Source organism: Ictidomys tridecemlineatus, chromosome 7 (genome assembly GCF_052094955.1).
Source record: "Ictidomys tridecemlineatus isolate mIctTri1 chromosome 7, mIctTri1.hap1, whole genome shotgun sequence".
NCBI classification, from domain to species: Eukaryota; Metazoa; Chordata; class Mammalia; order Rodentia; family Sciuridae; genus Ictidomys; species Ictidomys tridecemlineatus.
This window is the reverse complement of record NC_135483.1, coordinates 75,837,177-75,859,940: the sequence shown is the minus strand read 5'-3', so window position 1 is coordinate 75,859,940 and position 22,764 is coordinate 75,837,177. Positions and strand designations below refer to the sequence as shown.

General features: G+C 37.0%; 1 protein-coding gene across 7 annotated transcripts in view; it reads right to left on the bottom strand.

Moving 5' to 3' along the window:
• Positions 1–1,063: 1,063 nt before the first annotated feature.
• The window catches only part of LOC101965562 (ST18 C2H2C-type zinc finger transcription factor), a 107,449-nt gene continuing 85,748 nt past the window's right edge, over positions 1,064–22,764 (bottom strand). For 3 of the 7 annotated variants that reach the window (XM_078017177.1, XM_078017176.1, XM_078017179.1), the window contains 8 exons: positions 22,203–22,271; positions 19,759–19,821; positions 19,581–19,661; positions 18,158–18,379; positions 14,984–15,072; positions 7,965–8,068; positions 5,776–5,919; positions 1,064–3,590 (listed from right to left, as the gene is read on the bottom strand). In XM_078017177.1, the coding sequence (XP_077873303.1) occupies positions 3,450–3,590; positions 5,776–5,919; positions 7,965–8,068; positions 14,984–15,072; positions 18,158–18,379; positions 19,581–19,661; positions 19,759–19,821; positions 22,203–22,271 (913 nt within the window). In that variant the 3' untranslated portion in view covers positions 1,064–3,449. Of the gene's footprint in view, positions 3,591–5,775; positions 5,920–7,964; positions 8,069–14,623; positions 14,708–14,983; positions 15,073–18,157; positions 18,380–19,580; positions 19,662–19,758; positions 19,822–22,202; positions 22,272–22,764 lie in introns of those variants that run through there. The other 4 variants (XM_078017180.1, XM_078017181.1, XM_078017182.1 and 1 more) reach the window with 4 other exon arrangements.

The following is a 22,764-nucleotide window of genomic DNA, read 5'->3' as shown; positions in this document are numbered from 1 at the left end:
AGCTCACGTATATCACAATCATAATGCCTTCTGCGTATCTCCTTGTCCCCTACCCATTAGGCTGAACTCACAGGGAAGTCAGGGAGTGGGCCTGGCATCAGCGTGCATCTCACTGAACATCTGTTGTGTGAATGGGTGAATCCTACTCATCATGCCTTCCTTATTTCCCATAGCAAGGGCACTCCTCTTATGAAATGTTGCCAGCACTACTCACTGATATAAAATCATACTCAGGGTGAGATGTAAAAATGTAACTCAGCAAAGGGGAAGCCAAGAACCTGGCCGAGCAGATTTTCATCTGTGGTCCATTTTCAAAGGCTATATCACTTGCACATCTTGTACAAGTTAACTTGGTGACTAAAAGAAAGCTATGCTGTATATCAACTGTCATGTGCCAACCCTTGTTATATGAAGGTCTACCCAATACATCCCTGGTTTTCCTGTGGGGACCTAAACTATTTTGCATATAAGTGATAACTAGTCCCAGAGAGGTTTATATCTGGGCAGAAACTAGAAAATTAAGTTAGGTTGGCTGTTTGACATTAGGTGAGAAAAAACACACAAGAAAATAGGGGTTGTCAAGAATTAATTATCACTTTTCTTTAATAGTTCAACCAGCTCTCAGTACGGTGGTCTACACCTGTAATCCCAGGGACTTAGGAGGCTGAGGCAGGAGGATCTCTACTTCAAGGTCAGCTTCACTTCAGTAGTGAGGCCTAAGCAACTTAGTGAGACCCTGTTTCAAAACAAAAAATAAAAAGGGATCAGAAGGGTGGAGCTTGTATCTTTGTGCTCACTGAATCTGGGTGAACTCATGCTAGTGAAGGTGTCATTGTGTCCAAGGCATCTCTGTTCTGGAGAATATGCCACACCAAGATGGTGACAAGTCGCCCACTGGCCAAAAGTCTTCCTCACTTGGGGTAAAAACCTAAGCCAAGCAGGCCAGCTGTCAGAACAAAAGTACAGTTGAACTTCTCACAGACACGGGCACGTCTACCTCATCAGGGCTCCTTCTGGAACTGAGGGCTTTGTGGGAGGTTAACATATAGTAGCCTGAAAATGATCACAGCCAAACTCATTATCAATTTTTATTTCCTACCATACACCAAATGTACAGCACTGAACACAATTTTGTTGCTTTGATGTAAGAAATATTAATTGTTTGGAGAAACAGGATACAAACAAACTACCTCAAATTAAAAAAAATGCATACATCATTGCCATTTTGTTGTTTACAAAAGACCCAATTTACAGTATCGATCATTAACATAGTTGAAAAGAAAAAAATCAGTGCACATTACAAAACACATCAAGTACAAAGGAGGCAAATAAATACCAACATACTTCACAAAAACATCCTGTTCAATCTATGCAAACACAAATAAATTAACCTGAAGTCATAGTAAATTATAGTAATAAATACATAGGTTGGTAAGAGATTTCTTTTTAAATTAAATAAAATATATAACAAACTTGTTAAAATATTTAGCAAATTAAACTTTTGTCTTTGTAATAAGTGAACTCATTTGTATGCATCTATGAAGTACTGTATAGCAAAATGTTTGCAAGTACATAACTTTAATAGAAAATTTTGTTTGGTGTCCCATTTATAATAGACAGCACATATGGTAGCTTTTTCTTTAAAATTTATTTTTAAATAAACACCTTTCCTACCTAAGAACAGACATTTCATCTTCACTAAACTAAGATTCAAGAGTTCAAATGAACCCCAAACCAAAGAGAAGCCCCACTTGATGCATAACAATGACCACAATTTCATGGAGGTGGAATTACTGTGGGATATCACTTTTCGTGTTTTTGTGCAGGTAACTTTAGCAAGAGTGGAATATATCAAGCCTGTGAATGCCATCACATTCAATCTAAATATCCATGAGGCTAATCAAAAATAAACACTTTTGTTATAGCACAGAAAATTAAGCCCACACTAAGTTCATGTGTACATTTACACTGAGGCACGTCTGCACATGAAATGTGTGTGCACACCAAAAAGGCAGTTTAGCTGGTTGTCTATACCTTTTCCTTAAAAAAAATAAATATAAAAAAACTTTTGAAACAATGCTTAACTACTTTACAGTCCCTGAAATAGACATTGCCTTTACTATAGCAACTACTAAACTCTGACCCATTCAGAAATTCAAGATCGCGGGCTCAATTTTATGTGTGGATGGGTGTCTGTAAGTGTGTGTGTGTGTGTGTGTGTGTGTGTGTGTGTGTGTGTGTGAGTGTGCCTGTGTGTTTGTGTGTGTGAAAGCATGTGGATGCTTTGTATCAATGGCAAGGTTTTTATCAAATCGAATTCTATCTCCTAAGGATGGTGATACCAATGTTGCCAGTGTTCAAAGTAATCATTCAGATTGGAGTAATATTTTTTTTTTCACGTTTTACTCTATTTTCCATTCCTTTCCAGTCAAACCCAGTAAGATAAATGCTATTTCAGGGGATATGGTATCTACAAAATTTTCCATTTGGATGTGTTTGCATTTGCTAAGTACAAATCTACACCAATGTTGTCACTTGTATATTGTACCAACATATGGCAGGAAAGCCTGGCTGGTCACATCAAGTGATTATTTCTCATCTTAGGATAAGAGTTGCCAACTATGTGATATGACTTGAAAAACAGACAAATCTGCATCACTAAAAAATGCTTATGTTTCTTTAAGACATTTCAAATAAATAATTCATAGGAACTAAAACCACACAGCCAAGCTGAATACTTTGCTGATTGCTATATTTAATTATTGCTAACAAATTCTGAGCAGGCTGTTTTCCAGTGTCTGTGCTTCTGTGAGTGCGGATTCCCCACCAGTGGGCGCCATTTATCTTCTTATTCCTTCCACGCAGCTCACCTTACTGCAAATTCAATTATAAATACAAAAACAGTGGAAGAGGGGGAAAAAGAAGTGTGCAATAAAAATCAAACTCGAACCATAGTGCAGTCCTTAGACAAGGATTTCTTTCACACTTTTTTTGTTTTCTCATTTTAACCCAGCAAGATAGATGATTTGAGAATAGCATTTCTATTTAAGTCCTATTAGAAAATAAATTAATAAACACACTTGTAAAAATATGGCAGACTTCAAAATGCAGTTAAAAGATAAAAAACTCTTTGATTAGTAATAAATAAAATATAAAAATGTCACATTTATTTTACATATACTTTACAAAAGAAAGAGTGCAATGAAGAAATAAAAGAAAAACATATGAAAATAAATAAGATCTAATCATTGACTGCATTGCTTTTAATCCAAAGAGTCTATCATAGTTTTTCTTTCCTTTTTATGTCAGCTGGGGAAAAATTAGTGCAATGTTGCAGTTGTAAATGCATATGGCAACCTCCAAGCCTTAGCAGTACATGAACCCCTTTCACAGGTCCATCTGGAGTTGACTGCTGTTGGTGATCTCTGTTGCCCGGCAGCACTGTGATCCTACACATGGATACCCTTCACTGCCTGTTTGATACTTTCCAGGAGAGCTTTGCATTCCGGGGAATAGTCCCGTTCCAGATTGCTGTACATGTCTGTGAGTGTATTTACATATGCTTCAAAATTCTGCTCACTGATAGGTCCCTAAGTGGAGACAAACATATTGAACCAATCACTGTGAGGCAAAAGAAAGATCAAGTAACAAGAAAGACGGTGAGTGACTCAGGATCTGGGAGGGAAGGCAAGGATTCACCTAGTTACTGGAGTTTGGGAAAATGGAGAGATCTGAGTGTGTATTGGGACTTATTTGTTTCCTCTTTATGGGAATACAGAAACGTGATTGTTTGAAACATTATTGTAGGTCAGTCTGGAGCCAATTAAGGTGCACTGCTGAGCTGAACTCAAAACTGGGTGATTTCTTTAGGGAGGAGCCGTGGCCTCAATGGAACTTGTGCAGCACAAGGACGCTTCTCCTTGAGGGAGGTGGATGTTTGAGGTTGGGAGGGCAGGTTTGCTTGCGCCAGTAGGCTCTTTTAACAGAGATTAAGATCTGAGCAAACTGCTTACCAACCAGTTGGGATGGAAAATATTTCTACTTCCTCCTCAGATGCCCTTTGTGTCCATTTTTCTTTTGCAGCAACATTGCAATATATTTTATTATCTCTCTGTTTCTTCAGGTAGAATACCAGTTTCACAAAGTTGAAATTCATTCACCTTTATCCTATTTGGTGTCTCCTTTGTCCAATGTGAAGCTTCAAAGAGTAAACACTGACTAGATCTAAATGGCATGCATGAGTGACAGGAGGTTTATGGCACAAAGGAAATCCAACTCAGCCCCTGCTGGTGCCTCGATTTCCCCCTTTTGAAAGACCCATGCATGACATACACCTTACTTCAGAAAGTGCTTGGAAGAAAGTACTCTTAAAGGTCTAAGTACTATAGATGTATGATATTTAGAAAGGCAAGCTTTCTAAATTTGAAGAGTATTTGTTCATATTCAGCAAAGTACTGCTCTAGCTTACTAATATTGTCTAGTCATAATTTTTGGCTCTCTCTTAGTTTCTGCCTTTTCTGTGCCATTCTCTTAACAAAAGGTTCTGGGTGGCAGAGCAGATAAAGGTTCTAGCATGAAGCCAGACCCACCTGATTCATGCTGGCTTTGGAACCTTGATCAAATAATGGAAGAGTCCCTCAACTACAGAAAGGGAATGTCAATGGCAGTCCTTAGGGCTCTTGTCAACATTTCATGTGATCATATTAAAGAATTACCAGTGGAGTACTTTGTATAGTGATTATCAAAGGTATCAGTTATCTTGTATGATGTCTATCTTTTTTATGGCACTGGCCGAAGAAAACAAAATTTAAATTTTAGAAGGGCAAAATTTAGAAGAGCAAAATTTTACCATTCTAAACTTTAAAGTATGAAGTAGATAAATGTTGATAAATAACATTAAAATGATACCAGTAATTATACGAATAGTAGCTATAAAAATAAAAATAAATTTTTTGGACTATTGTATTATTGATTTTTTAAGTCAAGAAACACACTGGAATTAAAATGAAGGCTCCATTCTAGAAATCTGAGTAAATTGAGGCATTTGTTTTGTTTTAAGCAAAACCAACTATATTTCTTAATTATATTGTTGCATCTTTAAACCATTTTATATACAAAATTAGAAATTTTAGAAAACTTATTCTAGGAATGTAAGTTTGGAAGAAATTTAAAATATTCAACAATACATCTCCTCCTTCAAATATTTATTTATATTTATAAAAATGTAAAATAAACTTTTTTTTAATGAATTCTAATAGTTGCATACTTAAAAATACATGTTTAGATTTTGGAAGTAAGAATGCTTTGCTTACTTCTGTTTTTATGCTGTCTGAGAACTGAATTATGTTCTGCATACTTCTGTATGAAACAAGTTTATTGAGAACTTAACTTTTTGAAATAATTCTTGAGTTGGGCAGATAATGCAAAGTCTGGGTCTCAGACTTTGTAAGACATGAAATTTTACACTTGGAAATATATTTCAGTGAAGATGTTTTGTCCTCTAACTTTCATATTATATTATAAAACAAGCTTTGAATAAACCTTCATCTTTAGATGAACTTGGTCTTTAAGAATATCCTTAGCCTTCCTATAATTTAAATCTACCTATCTACCATCTTTCCATCAAGGGAGATTACTGGTAGTAAGACGTGATGTAATCAGGAGATCTCTGTGACTGCTAACAGATCTCTTTGCTAACTAGAAGCCCAATGAACAACTGCATGATGTCCCTGCAATACCTGCAATGGAGCAGCAAAGTCTTGGTCTTCAACTTACCATCTGTGGAAGCTGGATGTCAGCAAGGCTTGAAATGAGAGCTTGACTCAGACCTGCCAGTTCCTTCAGCAGACTTTCATTATTCTGTTCTATGAGTTTGTTCTCTTCTTCTATTGTCTTCAAGTTGGTCTCCATTGATGTAATCTAAATGGAAATAGTATAGGAACACGAGATGTAGAGTTTGGGAGGAGTACAAAAGGTCTGTCTCTGAAGGAAAATGCATGGCTGAATATAGGAATGCATATGCCACTACTGCAGTGCTCCAAATTGCATTCCCATCATATTGCTCTAAATGTGGGAATAATAATAATTATAATGATAATACTTAACAATTGTATAATTATCATATAGTAGTTATTTAATTATACTAATAATTAATTATCACATAAATATTTAAGTAATTATGTTAATTATTATATAATAATATAATTCCCAGACTTATATCTTCAGCCTAGATTTCTCTGTGGATTGCAGATCCAGTGTCTCCTAATGACTTTATGTTAAATATCTCAAACTCAATTTTCCTCAAAGCAAATATTTGCTATTTTCTCCAAACCTGCTCTATCTAGTCTTCTCCTTTCCAATTGGTGGGAATCCCAGTGATGCTCAGACTTCAAGGTGTCCCCAGGACTCTCTTTCAAACCTTGAATCCATTGGGCATCTCCTTTAATACTACAGAATGGGACCACTGTCCCCACCCATGTGGCTGTTGCCATGCTGCTGTCACCTGTGCAGACTGCATGGTTTTTTTGTGGGTGGTCCTATGTCTGCCTAGAGCCTCATGTAGTCTCTTCTTGGTCCTTGTTCAGCATAGCCACCAGAACAAACCTCTTCAAATGCAAGTTAGAATCTAAGCCAAGTAAGACCATGCTACTCCTTAGCTCAAAACCTGCAATGGCTCTGCAGTCATTCAGAAAAATAAAGAAAGTCGTTAAAATGGCCTACGACGCCCCATGTGAGTGGCCCTCGGTCTGCCCAGCTCACTCACCTGCAGACACATTTCCTCTTTGCTATTTCTCAAATCTCCAGCCCTTGGTACTTGGTGTTTCTTTCTGTCTGAAATATTCTCTTCCGTAACTATTTGGTTAATTCCTTCATACCTCATCTAGCCCACTTGGGTCTGGTTGTCCTATTTAATATTTAACCCATTCCTCCCTCCTTCCAGCAGACTTTATCGTGTATGATTTTTTTTGTTACTTTCCTATCTTCTCCTTCTAAATTTCAATCTCCATGAGGGCAGAGGTCTTTGCATTTCTTGTCAATGGTTCCCATGAGAAGCTCTCGTGATTTCCAAACCAAAGCATTAAGCTTTTTGTGGACCTGACTGCTATCATGGGAGATTGCTGCAGTGTTCACAGTGCATAAAAACACCAAAATGGCATTTCAGATGAATTATGATAGTCTTAAGCCACCTAAGCTGAGGAATACTGGGAGACTCCGTAACCATGGTGGCATAAAACCCTGCATTTCAGGAAAGGAGAGGAAAGAAGGGAAGGGGGAAGGACCTTTCCACCTCTGCTTGGGCTCATTCTTTTTTCTTCTGACTTATAATAGTTATTAGTTAGTATGCAGATGTCTGGAGAAGTTGTGCAGAAGGCCAGGCTGAAGATAGAATTCTGGGAATTACATAATAATAATAATTATTAATCCATCGCTTATTATATTTAAAAAATCTTGGTCTTAACTTTTGATTTCCATTTGCAAAAATTTAATCAGGGGCAGGCATTATAGAGAATGAAAAGTTGATAAACTGCTTAGATTTTTGGATAAAGCATTTGTTCAGGAAAGACCTGTTTCTAACAAACACTTATATATGTAGAGATATTCTAGAAAAATTAAGCAGTTGTGATGTTTCATTTTAATTTTAAATAAACCTAAGGACACTTAGCCCTCATGATTTTTTCTGAAGCACCACATGCTCTACAGGACTCTTTACAGAATGATCTGCTACTTTATTTGTTTATGAAAGCATTGATTCAACTGGGGCAAAAGTGTAACTTTGCCTAAAGTTACAAATCAATGGTGCTCTGGGATGATCCACCTGTTCAGGATTTTACAATAACTGTGTAATCAAGAAAGTCTCGGTGTATTCCCTATGAGATATCAGGATATTTCCAGGCTTAGAAAGATCAATGTTTTGCTTCCACTAAATATTATAATTATTTTAAAGATAACTATTTTTTTTTTACCTGAGTCTGAAGTTTCATCATATCTGCTTCAATTTTAAGGTTGGATTCATTTAGTTCCTTTATTTCTTCATCCAAATGCCTAATTTCTTCATCACCTTCTATACCTGTGAAGAATTCAGACTTAGTTCAAAATGAAAATATGCAGTAGTGGCAATTGTGAATCATTTTACATCTAATTTGCCATTTGATCATTGAAACTTGAGACTTGAGTGTGAGCAATTTCATCGCAACCTGCATATGAAGGATTTTGAAAAAGTGGTTAAGAGGAGTCGTGGGATTTAATTCTTTGCAAGGAAGAAAAGAGGAAATAGAAAAGTAGACTGTTAGCTCAGTTACATTAGCATCTACACTTCTCTGCTCACTGTGGGGCATGTCCCATCATCCACTTTTCATATATAAAGACTCAGGGCTTCAGAACAGTGAAAGGAGACCTCAGTAATCACTGACAGAAGTTAAATAACATCAAGTTTAAATTCCGAGATGGAGCTGGTCTAAACTCTAACTCCTGTGAGTTCTCTTCTCCTTGAATTTGGGCAACTTAATTAACTTCTTTTTGTTTCTATTTCCTCTTCTGTAAAACAGGAATAGTATTATGCAGCAAGAACGAAAGCAGTAAAATGCAAAGCCCTGAATCAGAGTCGACTTTGACTGGATAGGCATTATCTCCATCATTGCATTTTTTTGTTGTCTGTCTTTGCTGGGGTGCTAGGCACTGAACCTAGGACCCTGCACATGCTAGGCAAGTGCTCTCCCATTGGGCTCCACACCCAGCCTTTTTTGTTTGATTGTTTTATTTTGAGGTACAGTCTTGTTAAGTTGCTCAGGCTGTCCTCCAACTTGTGATACTCCTGCTTCAGCCTATACGTCGCTGGGAGGTCACTGAGTTTACAGGTGTTCACCACCAGCCTGGCTCTCATCAACATTTCACAGGAGCATGAATTGGGGAAGTGGGGAATGGTAGTTGATATTATGAATGCCACCAATAGGATTAAAGGTAATTTCACAGGGCAGAAGAATGAGTTTAAACCAGTGTTGACAATGAAGAGGGATAAATGTAAACATTGGCAGTTAGATTTAATAAGAAGTTTCATGAGAGTAGGATACATGCATGGGGCTTAGCTTGACAATTTGTTTGGTGGAGATCCAGACTCTTACACTTCCTGGGGTGAATACTTTGGAAGATAGTCTATAACTTACTCCTATGGCTTCAATGTGCCCCTAAAAGTTCCTGTGTTGGAAACTTAATGTCCAAAGTCATATTTAATGGTTTTTAGAGATGGGACCTGTGGGAGGTAATTAGGAATAGATGAAGTCATGAGGATAGGATTAGTGTCTCTGTAAGAAGAGAAAAAGAGACCCATGATAGCGCTCTTGTTCTTTTTGCCATGTGATGCCCTCTTCTATGTTATGATGAAGCATGAAGGTTTTCACCAGATGCTGTGAAGGTGCCGTGCCCTGCTCTTGAACTTCCCAGCCTCCCATGAAGCAAATAGACTTCTATTCTTTGTAAATTTCCCAGTCTCAGGTATTTCGTTATAGCAACAAAAAAGGGAGTAAAATCCTTAATCCTCACCTTAAAAGGTGAAGGTTCATATTCTCCATGACCCAGCAATTCCATTCCTAGGTATGCACTCAAGACAGACAGGTGGACATACACAATAGGATGCATGCTCAAGAAATGCACAGCAGTACTGTTCACAAAACTCTAATCTAGAAACAAGCTGTATGCCTCCACCAAAACAATGTGGATAACTCTTCATAATATAAAGCAAAGAGAAAAAAAGCAAACCCTGAACAATAACATACAATGTGATAAAACAGGTGGCTCTTTTGTAGGTCATTATTGCTTTATTAAAATTAACTACCTAAATAAAAATGGGGGATGAATGGATCAATGAAAAGAGTATGTTCCAAGACTAGTCTCACTCTAAGCTCTGAGATTCAATAAAAAACAAACAAACAACCCAACATCTAAGATGCATGTGTCTTAGTACCTGGATCAATCTGAAAATGAATCAATAGCCTAACACAGCTACTAAGAAAACAATGAGGGCTGAGAACGCAGTTCCGTGGTAAAGCACTTGCCCAGTAAGCATGATGCCCTGGTTTCAATGTGGACCTGACTGCCATCATGGGAGACTGCTACAGTGTTCACAGTGCATAAAAACACCAGAATGGCATTTCAGATGAATTATGAGAGTCTTAAGCCACCTAAGCTGAGGAACACTGGGAGACTCCGTAACCATGGTGGCATTCATAATATCAACTACCATTGATATTATGAATACCAGAACTGCACAATAAAAACAACAACAAAAACACCCAAAACAAAACAATGAATAGAGTTACCCAGGCCCACACTATAGTATCCTGGACATGGGATTTATTCTGTGCTGACGGGCTGTATCTGGAGAACTCTATTTCATTTTTGAGCACCATCTTGAACTGGTAGAAGAATCATCTCTCAGACAAGTGACAGGTAAGAATAAGGAAGGTAGGATTGAAATATGTGGATTCTCAATGAAATCGGTATTTGGAGTGCTACAGGCACTTTAAATTTTTCTGATCTGAGCAAACAAAAACTTCTATTGCTGTATTTCTTTGATATATTGTTTTTCCTTTCTGTCTTTTTTTTTTTTTTCAATAAAATTCCACTTCAGGGACTGGCATTTTTTATATATCATCTGGTAAGGCAGACAAAAAGCAGGAGCTCTGAAGGAAGCAGGTGGTGTGCTGAGAACCCTCACTGGAGGAGACTCTCTCACCTGAGACTTGAGAGCTAAGGGGGAGGCAGGGAAATGAGAAGTGAGCTGTGAGGTGAGCATCGTCGCACTGAAGCAGCAGGAAGTGCACCATTGTCCTGGGCAGGAAGGGGATGCTCCCAGACTGCAAGAGGGTGAAGGTAGTGGAGAGGCCACCCACAGAGGACCTCCCAAGGAGCTTGGATTTATCCCAGGAGCAATGGGACTAGTGAAGGATTTTAAGTGGGGGAGTTGGTGTAATCTGACTGACTTGGAGAACATAACTTGGGTTTTTGAGTAGAGAATGGATTGAGGGGGGACAGAGCGGAAGCCAGCAGGAGATTACTGCTGTGGTCCTGGCTGAGTCTCACGGCACTGTGTCCCATGGCCGGGGAGCAGGAACAAAGATGGATGTATCATCTGTAGGAATTTGCAAGATTCAAAATGGATTGGAGGTTAGAGGTTTGGGGTGAGAGAAGGGGAGAATCTATAATGTCTGCTTGTTTTGGCTGGAGCAAGTGGTATTGGGCAATAACTTCCAGTAACACAATTAAAGGTTTACTGGCTAAGTTGTGGGTACTTTCATGAATAGTATTTAAGTGAGAGCTTGAATTGTTGGTTCTTTTTGTTTTATTGATGTCTGATCTTAATGATGACAACTGCTATAATTTGGTTTTTGAATGTCCCCTAAAAACCCATGTGTTAAAGGCTTAATCCCCAGGGTGGTGCTAAAGGGAGGCTGTAAGACTTTACAAGGTGGGGCCTTGTGGGAAGCCTTTAGGTTACTGGAGGTGTGCCTTCAAAGGGGATTAGGGGACCCCAGCTCCTTTCTCTTTCTCTCCTTCCTGGCACTTTTGCTCTTCTACATGTGCCACCATGATGTGCTCCCTTACCACAGGCTCAAAGCAATAGGCCAACTTACTATGGATTAGAACCTTCAAAATTGTGGGCCAAAATAAATATTTTTTTTAGTTGTTTATCTTAGGTATTTTGTTATAGTAATGGAAAAACTTATGAAGTCTTTTAATAAAGATGGTAATACTAGGACGATGCCTATTAACAAAAAGTGTCTGGAGCTTCTGGGGTAGGTATCATCATGGGATGGGACATCACACACACACACACACACACACACACACACACACACACAATATCACAGTAGTCCCATCAAGTCTTCAGTTTTGCTTTCTGATGCTTCAGTTAATGGTGGTCAACTGCAGTCTGAAAATGTTAAAGGAAGGTTCTAGAAATAATTCATAAGTTTCAAGTAGCTTTTATTAAAGTACATGGTTTTAATTGTTCTATTTTATTATTAGTTGCTTATCTTTTACCATGCCTAATTAATAAGTTAAAGTTTATCATAGATAATGGATATGTAGGAAAAAATAGTATATATAGGGTTTGATGCTATTCTCACTTTTAGGGATCCACAGGGGTCTTGGGACATATCCTCTGCTGATAAAGGAGACACTATTGTGATGTTATCTTTATTCATAGATATGTAACTTGTTTTGCAAATACAAATAAAAACTATGTACTAATGTTCCTTTATAAGCAGAGGCAAATGTTAGACTAGCTAGGTATTGCTGATGACCAAGAAAACCATATTAACTCTCCCCTAAATATTTTACGTGACTACTCAATGATCCTGCTGTTAATATAGAGTCCATCTATGAAAGAGCAAAAAATCTGCTTTCTTTTTACTCAATAATTCTTATTTTACTTGGTAGTAACCTGTCCCTAATTTGCAGAGTCAATGATTATGTATTTATAATAACATGTTCTTTGTATTATGTGTAATTATACGAGTGATGCAAACACCTATGTGTAGCAGGTGTATATGATTTACAAGGTGGATTAGTGGTTATTTTTTCATATTATATAAACAAAATAAATAAATTATATTTCAAACAAATTTTAATATATTTCTTGAGTGAAACTTTATTTTTATATTGGTTTTACAGACTAAAATTCGGCTTCTTTTTCTATTTAGGGAAAAATGAGTTAAGTGTAAATTTTACCACATTTGTCATTAAAGCTCTGAGGAGATTTAATATCCACAAAGGAACAATGGGAAGAGCCAGAAGGATCTATTCAGTGTGAGAATATGTACATGGTTCAACTATCCTAATTTTTACTTCATTTGTGTCCAAGGGCAAGTGTTCTTTCTTGTGCAGATGACTAAATTTGATGATCAAGGACTGCTAGTGGTCCTTTAAAAAGGTGTGTGATAATAATTATGGCATGGATGGAGAACCAAAGACCAATTAATTCTTTTAAAATAAATGTTAGCTTTTTTGGGCATAGGCTTTCCATGTGAGAACTGGCAATATTCTCCTGAAACATTATCTAACTCAACTAATAGAATGAATGACTTTTACCTAGTTTAGTTTAACACCATAGGCAAGGTTAAACTCATATGCACCTTATATTTTACTGCAATTTGATTTTTCTTTTTATTTTTTTATGGCTTCATCATAATTTAGTGTAATGCCACAGGCTTAATGTTCTGGTTTTATCTTTATTAGGAGCAGCACTGTGATTTCTATTTAGGCAATAGGTGCTGTTATGTTCTCACAATAAGGACTCATAGGAAATATTGCTTCATGCATTCAGTTCTAGAAAGAGATTTGCTCTGAATTAACTTACTATAGTGTGGTTCTTCTAGTGATTACATTCTCCTTTTGCTTCTAAAAAGTGGAGTCAGATTTGAGATCCTTATTTACTGAGTGTGAAATGGCTTGGGTAGCATGTTTTTTTTTTTTTTTTTAATCCTTGGGCTTTCTCTATCTTGCCTTCTTATCTTTGATTTTCCTTTGTCCCATAGTTTCAATTAATTTTTAAGTCGCTTTTTTTCCCCTGTAGCTTTGCTCTACTTAGCCTTTAAATACTAGTCGAATTAAGGTGCTATATAAATAAGTACACACTAAATTGTCCCAATTTTGAAGACATACAAGTGTTTGAGAGTGGGGAGTATTTCCTAGGGAAACCCAAAGCATTGGGGAAAGCTCCCCTGCTAACTTTCTGGATGTTGAAAATAGTGGGGGACTCAAGCCTGATCCTAAAATCTCGGGCATTCATTCCAGCTCTAATGAGTGTTGCCTGGTCTCCTAAGGGTCCACTTTACATAAAGCAGATGAAGGTCTCACTGGGAAGGGAAACAGTGGAAGCTCCAGAGTCCTTACAAAAGGGAAGCTCTCCTTCCATGGATCTTGTATACCTTCAGGGTAAACCCTCATGTGCACATTAAAAACTGTGAGCAGGGCTTTCAGGGAAACAAAATAACAACAGTTAAAAGTCTTCAGCTTGAGCTGGAGGTGTAGCTCAGAGGGAGAGCATATGTTTAACATATTAGAAGCCCTGGGTTCAATTCCCGTCAAACACACACACACACACACACACACACAGAGAGAGAGAGAGAGAGAGAGAGAGAGAAAGAGAGAGAGAGAGAGAGAGAGAGAGAGAGAGAGAGAGAGAGAGAGAGAGAAAGTCTCTAGCTCAATTCTAATCACATGTCAAAGACACTACCAAATAAAATCTCTGAAGCAAAATAATTGCCTTGCCATCATTCCTCAGATGCCTTAGAAAGATCTATGATGGAAAGTACTGCAGACAGTGCTGATAAGAAATCTTAAAAAAGCACTCAAGGGCCAGAGAAAAAAGGGAAGATCCAAATTAGAACTAAGGAACTATATGTTTTAATTTTGATGAGTGATTGACACTTGGGAAATATGTAGGGAAATGGAAATAGAGATACAGATGTTAAGTCTAAGTCATTCAGAATCACTGTAAAAATATTTTGAGTAGAGAGGAACAACATTTAAGCAAATACAGACTCTAGACATTGTGTTTCCTGAAAATTGACAGGAGACAAGCAGGAAAACACACACACACACTAAGAGAGAGGGAGAGAGGCACCTCATTATGAAGCCGAAGGTCACAACTTCTGTGTGTGCCTGTCCATCCACTGGATACCATTTCCTGACTTTCTCTGTTGTAGATCTTTTTTAGAAAGTAAAAAAAGAGGCGGGGTGTGGCTCAGTGAGAGAGCACTTGCCCAGCAGGTGTGGGGCCCCAGACTCCATCCCCAGCACAGGAAAAGGTAAATTAATAAGTAAATGAAGGGAGAAGCTAAGTAATTGTTGCTCAGTTCTAGTTTTACCCAAATTTGACCATTCTTTTCATATTTTAAAATTATACTTTCCATACTGCACATACTTCAACATGCTGAACCTCTTGAGGGCTATCATTTAGACCTCAGTGGAGATGGTGACTTACCCCCGGTGGCTTTGAGTTTGATGGTCATTAGTTCTTCAGAGACCTTGCCCTTTTTGATAGCTTGCGCATTGAGAGGACATCCAGATAAGCTGAGAAAACAGAATTTATACTAATGTGTGAAAGACATATTATTTTTTATAAAAATTAGAGTTTTACTCATACCTACTATTGATGTTTGATTTACTTAAATCATTAATTTTTTTACTACTGATATTTTGGCCTGCCCACTAATTATATCACAGCTCACAGTCTCTTTGTACAAAGTAACCAATAAATACCTATTAGAGCAAAGGCAAAAGGCATTCAAGAGTGGCTTTTTTTTTGGCAGTGCCAGGGATGGGTCTCAGGGCTTCCTGCAAACCAAGCAAGCACCCTACCTCTGGAGATTTACCCCCAGACCTGGAAAATATTTTTTTTTCCCTTTAAATCAAAGTAAAAATAGTAATTGCTGCTACATAATAGTGATTTAATTCCTTTTGTTCTGTGCTGCACTCATGTGAGTGCCCTGATGTAGTGGTAGCTACTTTATTTTCCATAAACAGAAAATTGTACATATGGATTATGAATGATGATGGTTTCTAACTGATCAAAATTCCATGAAAACTAAAGCAGAATCTAGTTCTTGTTTTTATAGGTCTGATCTTTACAGAATGACTCAAATGAACAAAAGTCAAACATAACTTTCCCCTTTCCTATCAATCTGGTTGTGGGAAAGTTTCTGATTTTTTTTCCTTCAACTGTTACAACATTATTTTTTCATTTTAAAAGTCTCTACCCTGAAAGGAGAATAAAGGGAGGCTCGGCAAGTGCATTCAGATGCAGTCCTGGCCGGGTGGTCTGTTATTCTGTGGCAGTGTGTATGACCCTTCCCATTGAACAGTCGCCCTCCTCGGTGACACTCCTTTCCTTTAATGTCACCTGTTTTATTTAAATTACACCAATACGATAATGACAACATTGAAAAAAACCTGTTGCCATCGTTTCTGATCAGATAATTTCATTGTTCCAAGCAGCCATTAATTCTTTTCCAGTTTTGTTGTGTCTTTGTATAGTTTTTAGATCAAAATAAAAATGATTCTAACTAATCATTTAAAATATTTTTTCATCCATAGAAATGTGGTTACAATTCATCTATAAAACAATTATTTTTGAACTAAAATTTGCAACACTATGAAAAGTAGAAGAAAATATTTCTGGGGCAAAGCCCTTCATAAATGCAAATCACTTGTATTTTTAAAGAATAGTAAATTATTCTACATTAAGATTCTATGAAATATGAAAAATTTTGATATATGAAAATATAATAATAAATAGTACCGGTAACATTATATATAAAGTGAGGGTTATGTGGTTTGTTCAAATTTGATAAAAGATAAATTGTTTGACTGGGGATAAGAATGAGAGACACAAACTGAATGCAGAACCACAAATTTCCATTCCGGAAGCTTCTCACTGTCAATCATGACTGATGTACGCTTTCTTATTATCTCTTTTTCTGGAGAGTTATGCAAGTTTGTCTTGTTTTATTGTTACATGTTGTGTTCTGAGAAAATGATCATGAAAGGGATGACTATTTAGTTGGTAGACTGCATATTTAGAGGTGCTTGTAGTACGTCTGTTTGTAACATAGTGGGTAGTAACATGTCCTTTGAGGTCCTCTGACATTCTCCCCTAAAGGATCAGTTTTGTTTAGATAACTTGTAGTAAATTTCCAGGGTGTGATACAGTGTTGTAAAAATGTTAGTGAAGTGTCCATCCATAATTACATGACTTAGAACCAAAGCATATGGTTATGGAAGTGAAGCTTAGGTTTAAAAAATGCCACTTGATATTTATTCTGTGTCTTCTGAGATAGTGAAAATATTTTAAAGAATTGGGTAGAAAAATATTTTATAAGTCCTTTATCTTTTGAAGATGGAGTTTGGCAGGTCTGTGGTATAACTTTCAGGGTTTGGAACTCCATATTGGAAAGGTAGGGAAAAAAATGGGCTTATATAGTTTTGGCCTAATTTGAAATTCTATGAAGGCATATTAAAACAGCGTAAGCTTTATCTTCATCTATCTTCTTAAAGCGAAACGGAAGGTAACACAATTACTAGCACACTTGATTTGTTACAGCTGTTCCTGACTACACAACAATGATCCAAACTCAGAATAAAACAAGGTGAGCTATGGAAGATTTTAGTCTGCAACTGAAAGATATCAACAAAACAAGAAACAAAAAACCCACAGAAATTCAAGTTTTCTCAGTAAGCAAGTTTCAATGACAACCTTGAAATAAGTACTTCCTGGAAGGCTTCATTTTCTGATGCCTTTGATCTACATCCCAAAAACTGAGCAGGGTCAAGATGCTCCAACTTTGCTCAATTTGTACACTGCTTATAAACAAAGCATCAAAGATTTCCTGAACCTTCACTGGTTTTGAAGTCAGCATTGTGCACAGTGGTCTGCAAGACTAGAAAGGGAACTCATTACTCATTGATTGGAGAAATAGATCATAAATCTTCTAGCTTTTTTTCTTTAAGTAGAAAGCAAACCAAAAGCTGGACTAAGATATTTCTTGTCCAACAAAGGGCTCAGTCGAAATACACGACACTTGGTGATAAAGGAATTAAGTCATTGTGAAACTATAAAAGGGTTTTCTAAATCTCCCTTCATCCTGTTGTACACTTAGCAGTTGCTAAGCCATTTTCTTTCTGGCTGCTGTAGATGAGTCACATCTTCCTAGCAGCAAAATAACTACAATTTTGGCCTGAAATTGAGCCAATGCATGAGAGGGAGGGAATGGTGTAAATATGTAAAGTGAAAGTTTACAATTATATAACATAATAGAGTAGATATCACCACTTGGAACTGAAGTGAACCATTAAAAGACTGAACAATTTTAAAATAGCAGCATATGTGATATTTTAGAATAAAAAAAAAAAAACCCACAAGTGCACAGTTTCTAGGGCACTCGAAAACTATAGTGAATTTTCAGAAATATAGAAAATAACATTTTTTATTCTTCAGACTAGTCAAATATCTATTTAGCATGATAATGTTATGATGTAATTAATTAAGTGCTGTAATTAATGACATTTAGAAGGGAAGCTGCCCACCCCCACCCCCAGCAACTCAGATGACAACCAATCACAGTAACAACAAAACAAAAAGGCAGGAAACAAATGTTACCTTCTGTGGGTGACAAAAACATTATTTACATGGCCCAGCCCATTGCAACCTGGCAGGGGACAATGGGGCAGCTCTTGCTTGTTCAGTTTCCAGGAGAGAGGGGCCCCGTTGAGAGGATTCTCCTTCTGTCTCTTGGCAGCCAGGGGACAGCCAGAAGCTGTGCGGTGTGATGTGTATTTACCTGATATGTGACCTTGGCCGTCACACCCTATTACAGGACATCTAGAGAGACACAAGAGAGACATTACCAGCTGGGGAAAAGGCAGAAATAGTTCCATACCATCCTGGAGGAAATTCATGAAATTACAGACCTTTAAAAAAGGCCACCACCAGTAGCAAACAGCATCATATTAGTAGTAATAGTCCACAGGCTCTGTTCTAAGCAATTTCCATGCATTATCTCTTTTAATATTCACTGCAAACCCACAGGATAGAGAGTGTTATTATCCCATTTTGTCGGTGGGGAAAATGAGGCTTATAGAACTTAGCTGACTCTTCACCTATTTTAGAAGAAATGGAGCCAAGTTCAAGGCTGTACTTTTTAGCACTAGAGCCAACTACAAAAGCACTAAGATATATGGCTTCTGAACAAAGATCAAGGGTATAAAGTGTTTTCTGCTTTGATAATGATACATAGCACATTGCTCCTGACATTGGAAATTTGATTTGCAAATGTTTAAATATTGTATTTAGAACTCTTGTAGAGAAAGCAATTTAAATGTCTAACTACACTGTATTGCCCAAGACCTGCTAGCATATTTCTTAGAGGAGAAAATTCAACTTAGATACAGTTTCGCCTTACGCAAAACAGAAATCTCAGGAGAAAATATGGCTGGATTTGTCATTCTAGAGAACTTCCACAATGCAGCTTTCCTGTGGTGAGCCATTTCACCGGACCGTGGTCGCCATTACAAGATGGCGCCGGCTTCCGCCGTGGATTGCGACAAACAACTCCTTATTAGGGAGAGTTGGCACGTCACTGTTTAACACCCTATGAGAAAGGTCCACTTGGTGGCTTTGCATTGGGGCTTGGTGTGCCTTATTAAGTGTGGAAGGCGCAAGCGGAGAGAGAATGCTAGAAGACATGTCTGAGTAAAGGCCTGAATAAACTGCTGAGAGAAGATTCCTGAGTTGTGTCTTCCTTGCTGGCGAGAGGTCACAACACTTTCCTTTAGAACAACTGGGAAAACTACAAATCTCCCACCTTTTCTTTTGCATTGTCAAAGAAATATGGAAATTTAGTTCTGAATGGGAAAATGTTCTCAAACCTCCAAACAATCTGACTCTTGCTTCAGTAGTCCTGGTGCTCAGCAGGATGTGCCTTCCCCGGGATTCAGTTGATGCTCAACTGCATCCCAACCAAGGCTCCTCCAATTGGCAAATAAGACACAGCTGACCCCAATGCTGCCACCATTGCACTTACTTAAGTTCAGGGTCTTCTTTTTCTTCCTTGGTAGGAGTCATTTTGACACCCCCCTTTCTTGCACGAGGACAGCCGGACAAGCTACGATACACAACCAACAAAGAACAACACACAAATAAGTGGTCTCAGTACTACTGTGGACACCTGTGCCCCCCTCTCAGAAAGGAATCAGTCCTACCTTCTGTGGGAAGCATAGTTTCCAGTCACATGCCCGGACCCATCACAGCCTGGAGTTGGACACCTGGAAACACAGGAGTAGAGCATGGTCCCCAGGTTAGGGGTGGGAGGAGGATTGTGACACATTCAATAGAATTGAATATAAAGAGCTGCTTTTGGTGGGATTCTTTTTGCTTAAATAGCTTTTGGCTAAGGATTCATTTTTAAAGAAAAAGTTAAGACGTAACTAGTGAATGATGCAGGGCAGACAATGGCATTAACTGTTAGTTATTGTACATTTGTTTTTCTTTTTTTAAATCTTATATTGAGAAGAACTTGAATGTGAGCCCATAACTTACTGCTGGGCTTCTGTCTACACCATGCAAAGTTCTCATCTTTCATGTAAGAAGAACAATTTTCCAGATTGGTTTTATGAATAATTTATTTTCTCTGACATCCTGTCCTGCCATGATAACCCACTAATTCCACATGAACAACAGTGGTATATGTGAACTCCAGAGACTTGGAGCATTAATATTATCACCAGAGAACTACATAACCTGCACCTGCTGCTCCGTCTGGCCTCACCCAAGTTCACTATTATCTATTATCAGCAATCAACCACTGAGGAAGGAGAAGGGTCAAAGAGGAAAGGGAATCTATTTCTACTTGAAACGCTGTTTAGGAATAAGTTTCAAAATACACTAGAATAAATACAGATTTTCATCTTTATGTTGCTTTAAAAAAATCCCCAATAGAAATGAAAACAGACCATCACAAAATATTTGCTTTTCTGAAAGTTTTTATACAGATTATATTTATGTATTATTTCACATTTTTGGTCCCTATGGTTCAGATCTCCACCCAAACAAGAGTTCCGTTTGAGAAAAAGTGATAATCCAAAGAAACCTGTGAATACTATTTCTTTTCTTAAATTGTATCCCAATGAACTTTCATGAAACATATTAATTTCTAAATAGGGAATAAATACTTTTTTATTTTGCAATGAAATTTTAAAATATCAACACACATCTCTTCCAGATAACGGGAAACACCTGCACAAGTCTTTAATTAACCACTCAAAGCGATAATATGTACTCTCTATTGTAAAAAAGGTTTGCATGTTTAACTTTTTCTATTAACATTTTTGTGAAATATTGCTTTATTAGCATAGAGCAATTATGAAAATACCAGTGCCAAATAATCTTTTTGGGGAGCTTTTCCTTGAATATCTAAACAAGAGGTCAATGAAATATCTTATATGGAAAAACCATTCATAGTATTTATTAGATGCCTACATAAAAAATGAAAATGCTGTACAGTGCCATGGGATCTCTCAATCTACATGCTTTCAATGTATTACCAATGTGTTTTTGAAATACTGTTTAGAGAAAATACTTAAGAGAACTGATAGCAATAATTAAGATGTGGAAAATGTAGAAGTGATTAAAATATTCTAGTGCATCTTACTTTTCAATCTGTTATGAATCTCTGCTGAACACTCATCTAGTTTAGTCTAGAAAAACGAAGTCAATAAAGTGATTTCTAGAATCTGTCCTGGCACAACAAATTGTTCTTAACACTTTGAAAATGAGAAATGTTGTATATTTCATTGTTTTCTTTACTATTTCTGTTAATAAAACTTCAAATTTTTATACAGATTCATTATCAAGGACATAAGATGAACTATACTTTTTATTATTACATATGTAATAAAACAATATAAAAATAGAAAAATGAGAAATTTTGAATAAAGATAAAAATAGAAAGAATAAAATCAATAAGTAAATATAAATACACAAGTGACTTTGAGATCTTAAAGATGACGTAGAAATCAGCCAAAAATGTGTTCATCAACCAAAAATGAAAGGCTGTTGCGTGATTTTAAATGACCAAAAGGTAAAATTAGATGATATAAAATTAGATGATATAAAAATTTATTAGATGATATAAATTTTCTTAAAATTAGATGATATAAATGCTTTGCCACACCTTCATAAGTCTGACTTAATAAATTCTGAAATTAACAACTACAGTTTTCTGGGCATGGTGGTGCACACCTGTAATCCCAGTAATTCAGGAGACTGAGACAGGAGGTTTGCAAGTTCAAGACCAACCTCTGCTCAAAATAAAAAATAAAAAACATTGGAGATGTAAGTCAGTGGTAGAGCACTCCTGGGTTCAATCCCCAGTACTGAAAAAAAAAAGAATAAAGACAAAAGAAAAGAAAAAGAAATATTGTGTTTCATAATTACATCATTCCTTTAAAAGCTATTATAAAATAAAATGCCCTCGAAGCAAGCAAATTAAATGATAGTAACTTTTTAATATTATTTCAACTTTTTTGGTCAAAAAGTGTTTTTTTTTTTTTATCATTAAGTTAGGTAAAATTTACTCCTTATTGGTTACACTGACAGAGAATGAGGAGAGCCAATGGGCAAAGAGGTCATGCCTCCTGACACTTACTTAAGCTCCTGAGAGTTGGCAGCCATGAGGGACTTAAGAGTCTTATCTGCTAACGGACATCCAGAAACACTACAGAGGAGAAAGAAAAAAAAAATATATATATATTTATACACAACACTGATATACACAAACCTGATTCAAAGAGCATCCTGGGTTTGTAACATGTTAAATTACTGGTGACTAAAGATTGGGAAAACAAACAAACAAAACTTTGAATCTGGCTTTGCTATTAGAGTCTGGGTTTGTTGGCATTTCAATTATTTCTCATAAACTCAGATTTGCTATTATCAAATGAAGGGCTTTAATCCAATGAGACTCCCCAGTTCTGGAATTCCATGGTACAATGATTACAAAGTTCTTTCTTATTACAGCACCAAGTCATGATGTCTGGAAGTTTTAAACTAGTGCTCAAAAAGAAAGCAAATCATTTCAGTAAGAAGGTAAACAGAAAGTTCCAACAAAGCTTTTTGCACTGTTAATCTCTCCACGGTCCTGAGTTATTATCTGCCCAGAATCAAAGGTACTGCTTCGGCAGATCTACTCCAGCCATTCTGTTGCCTTC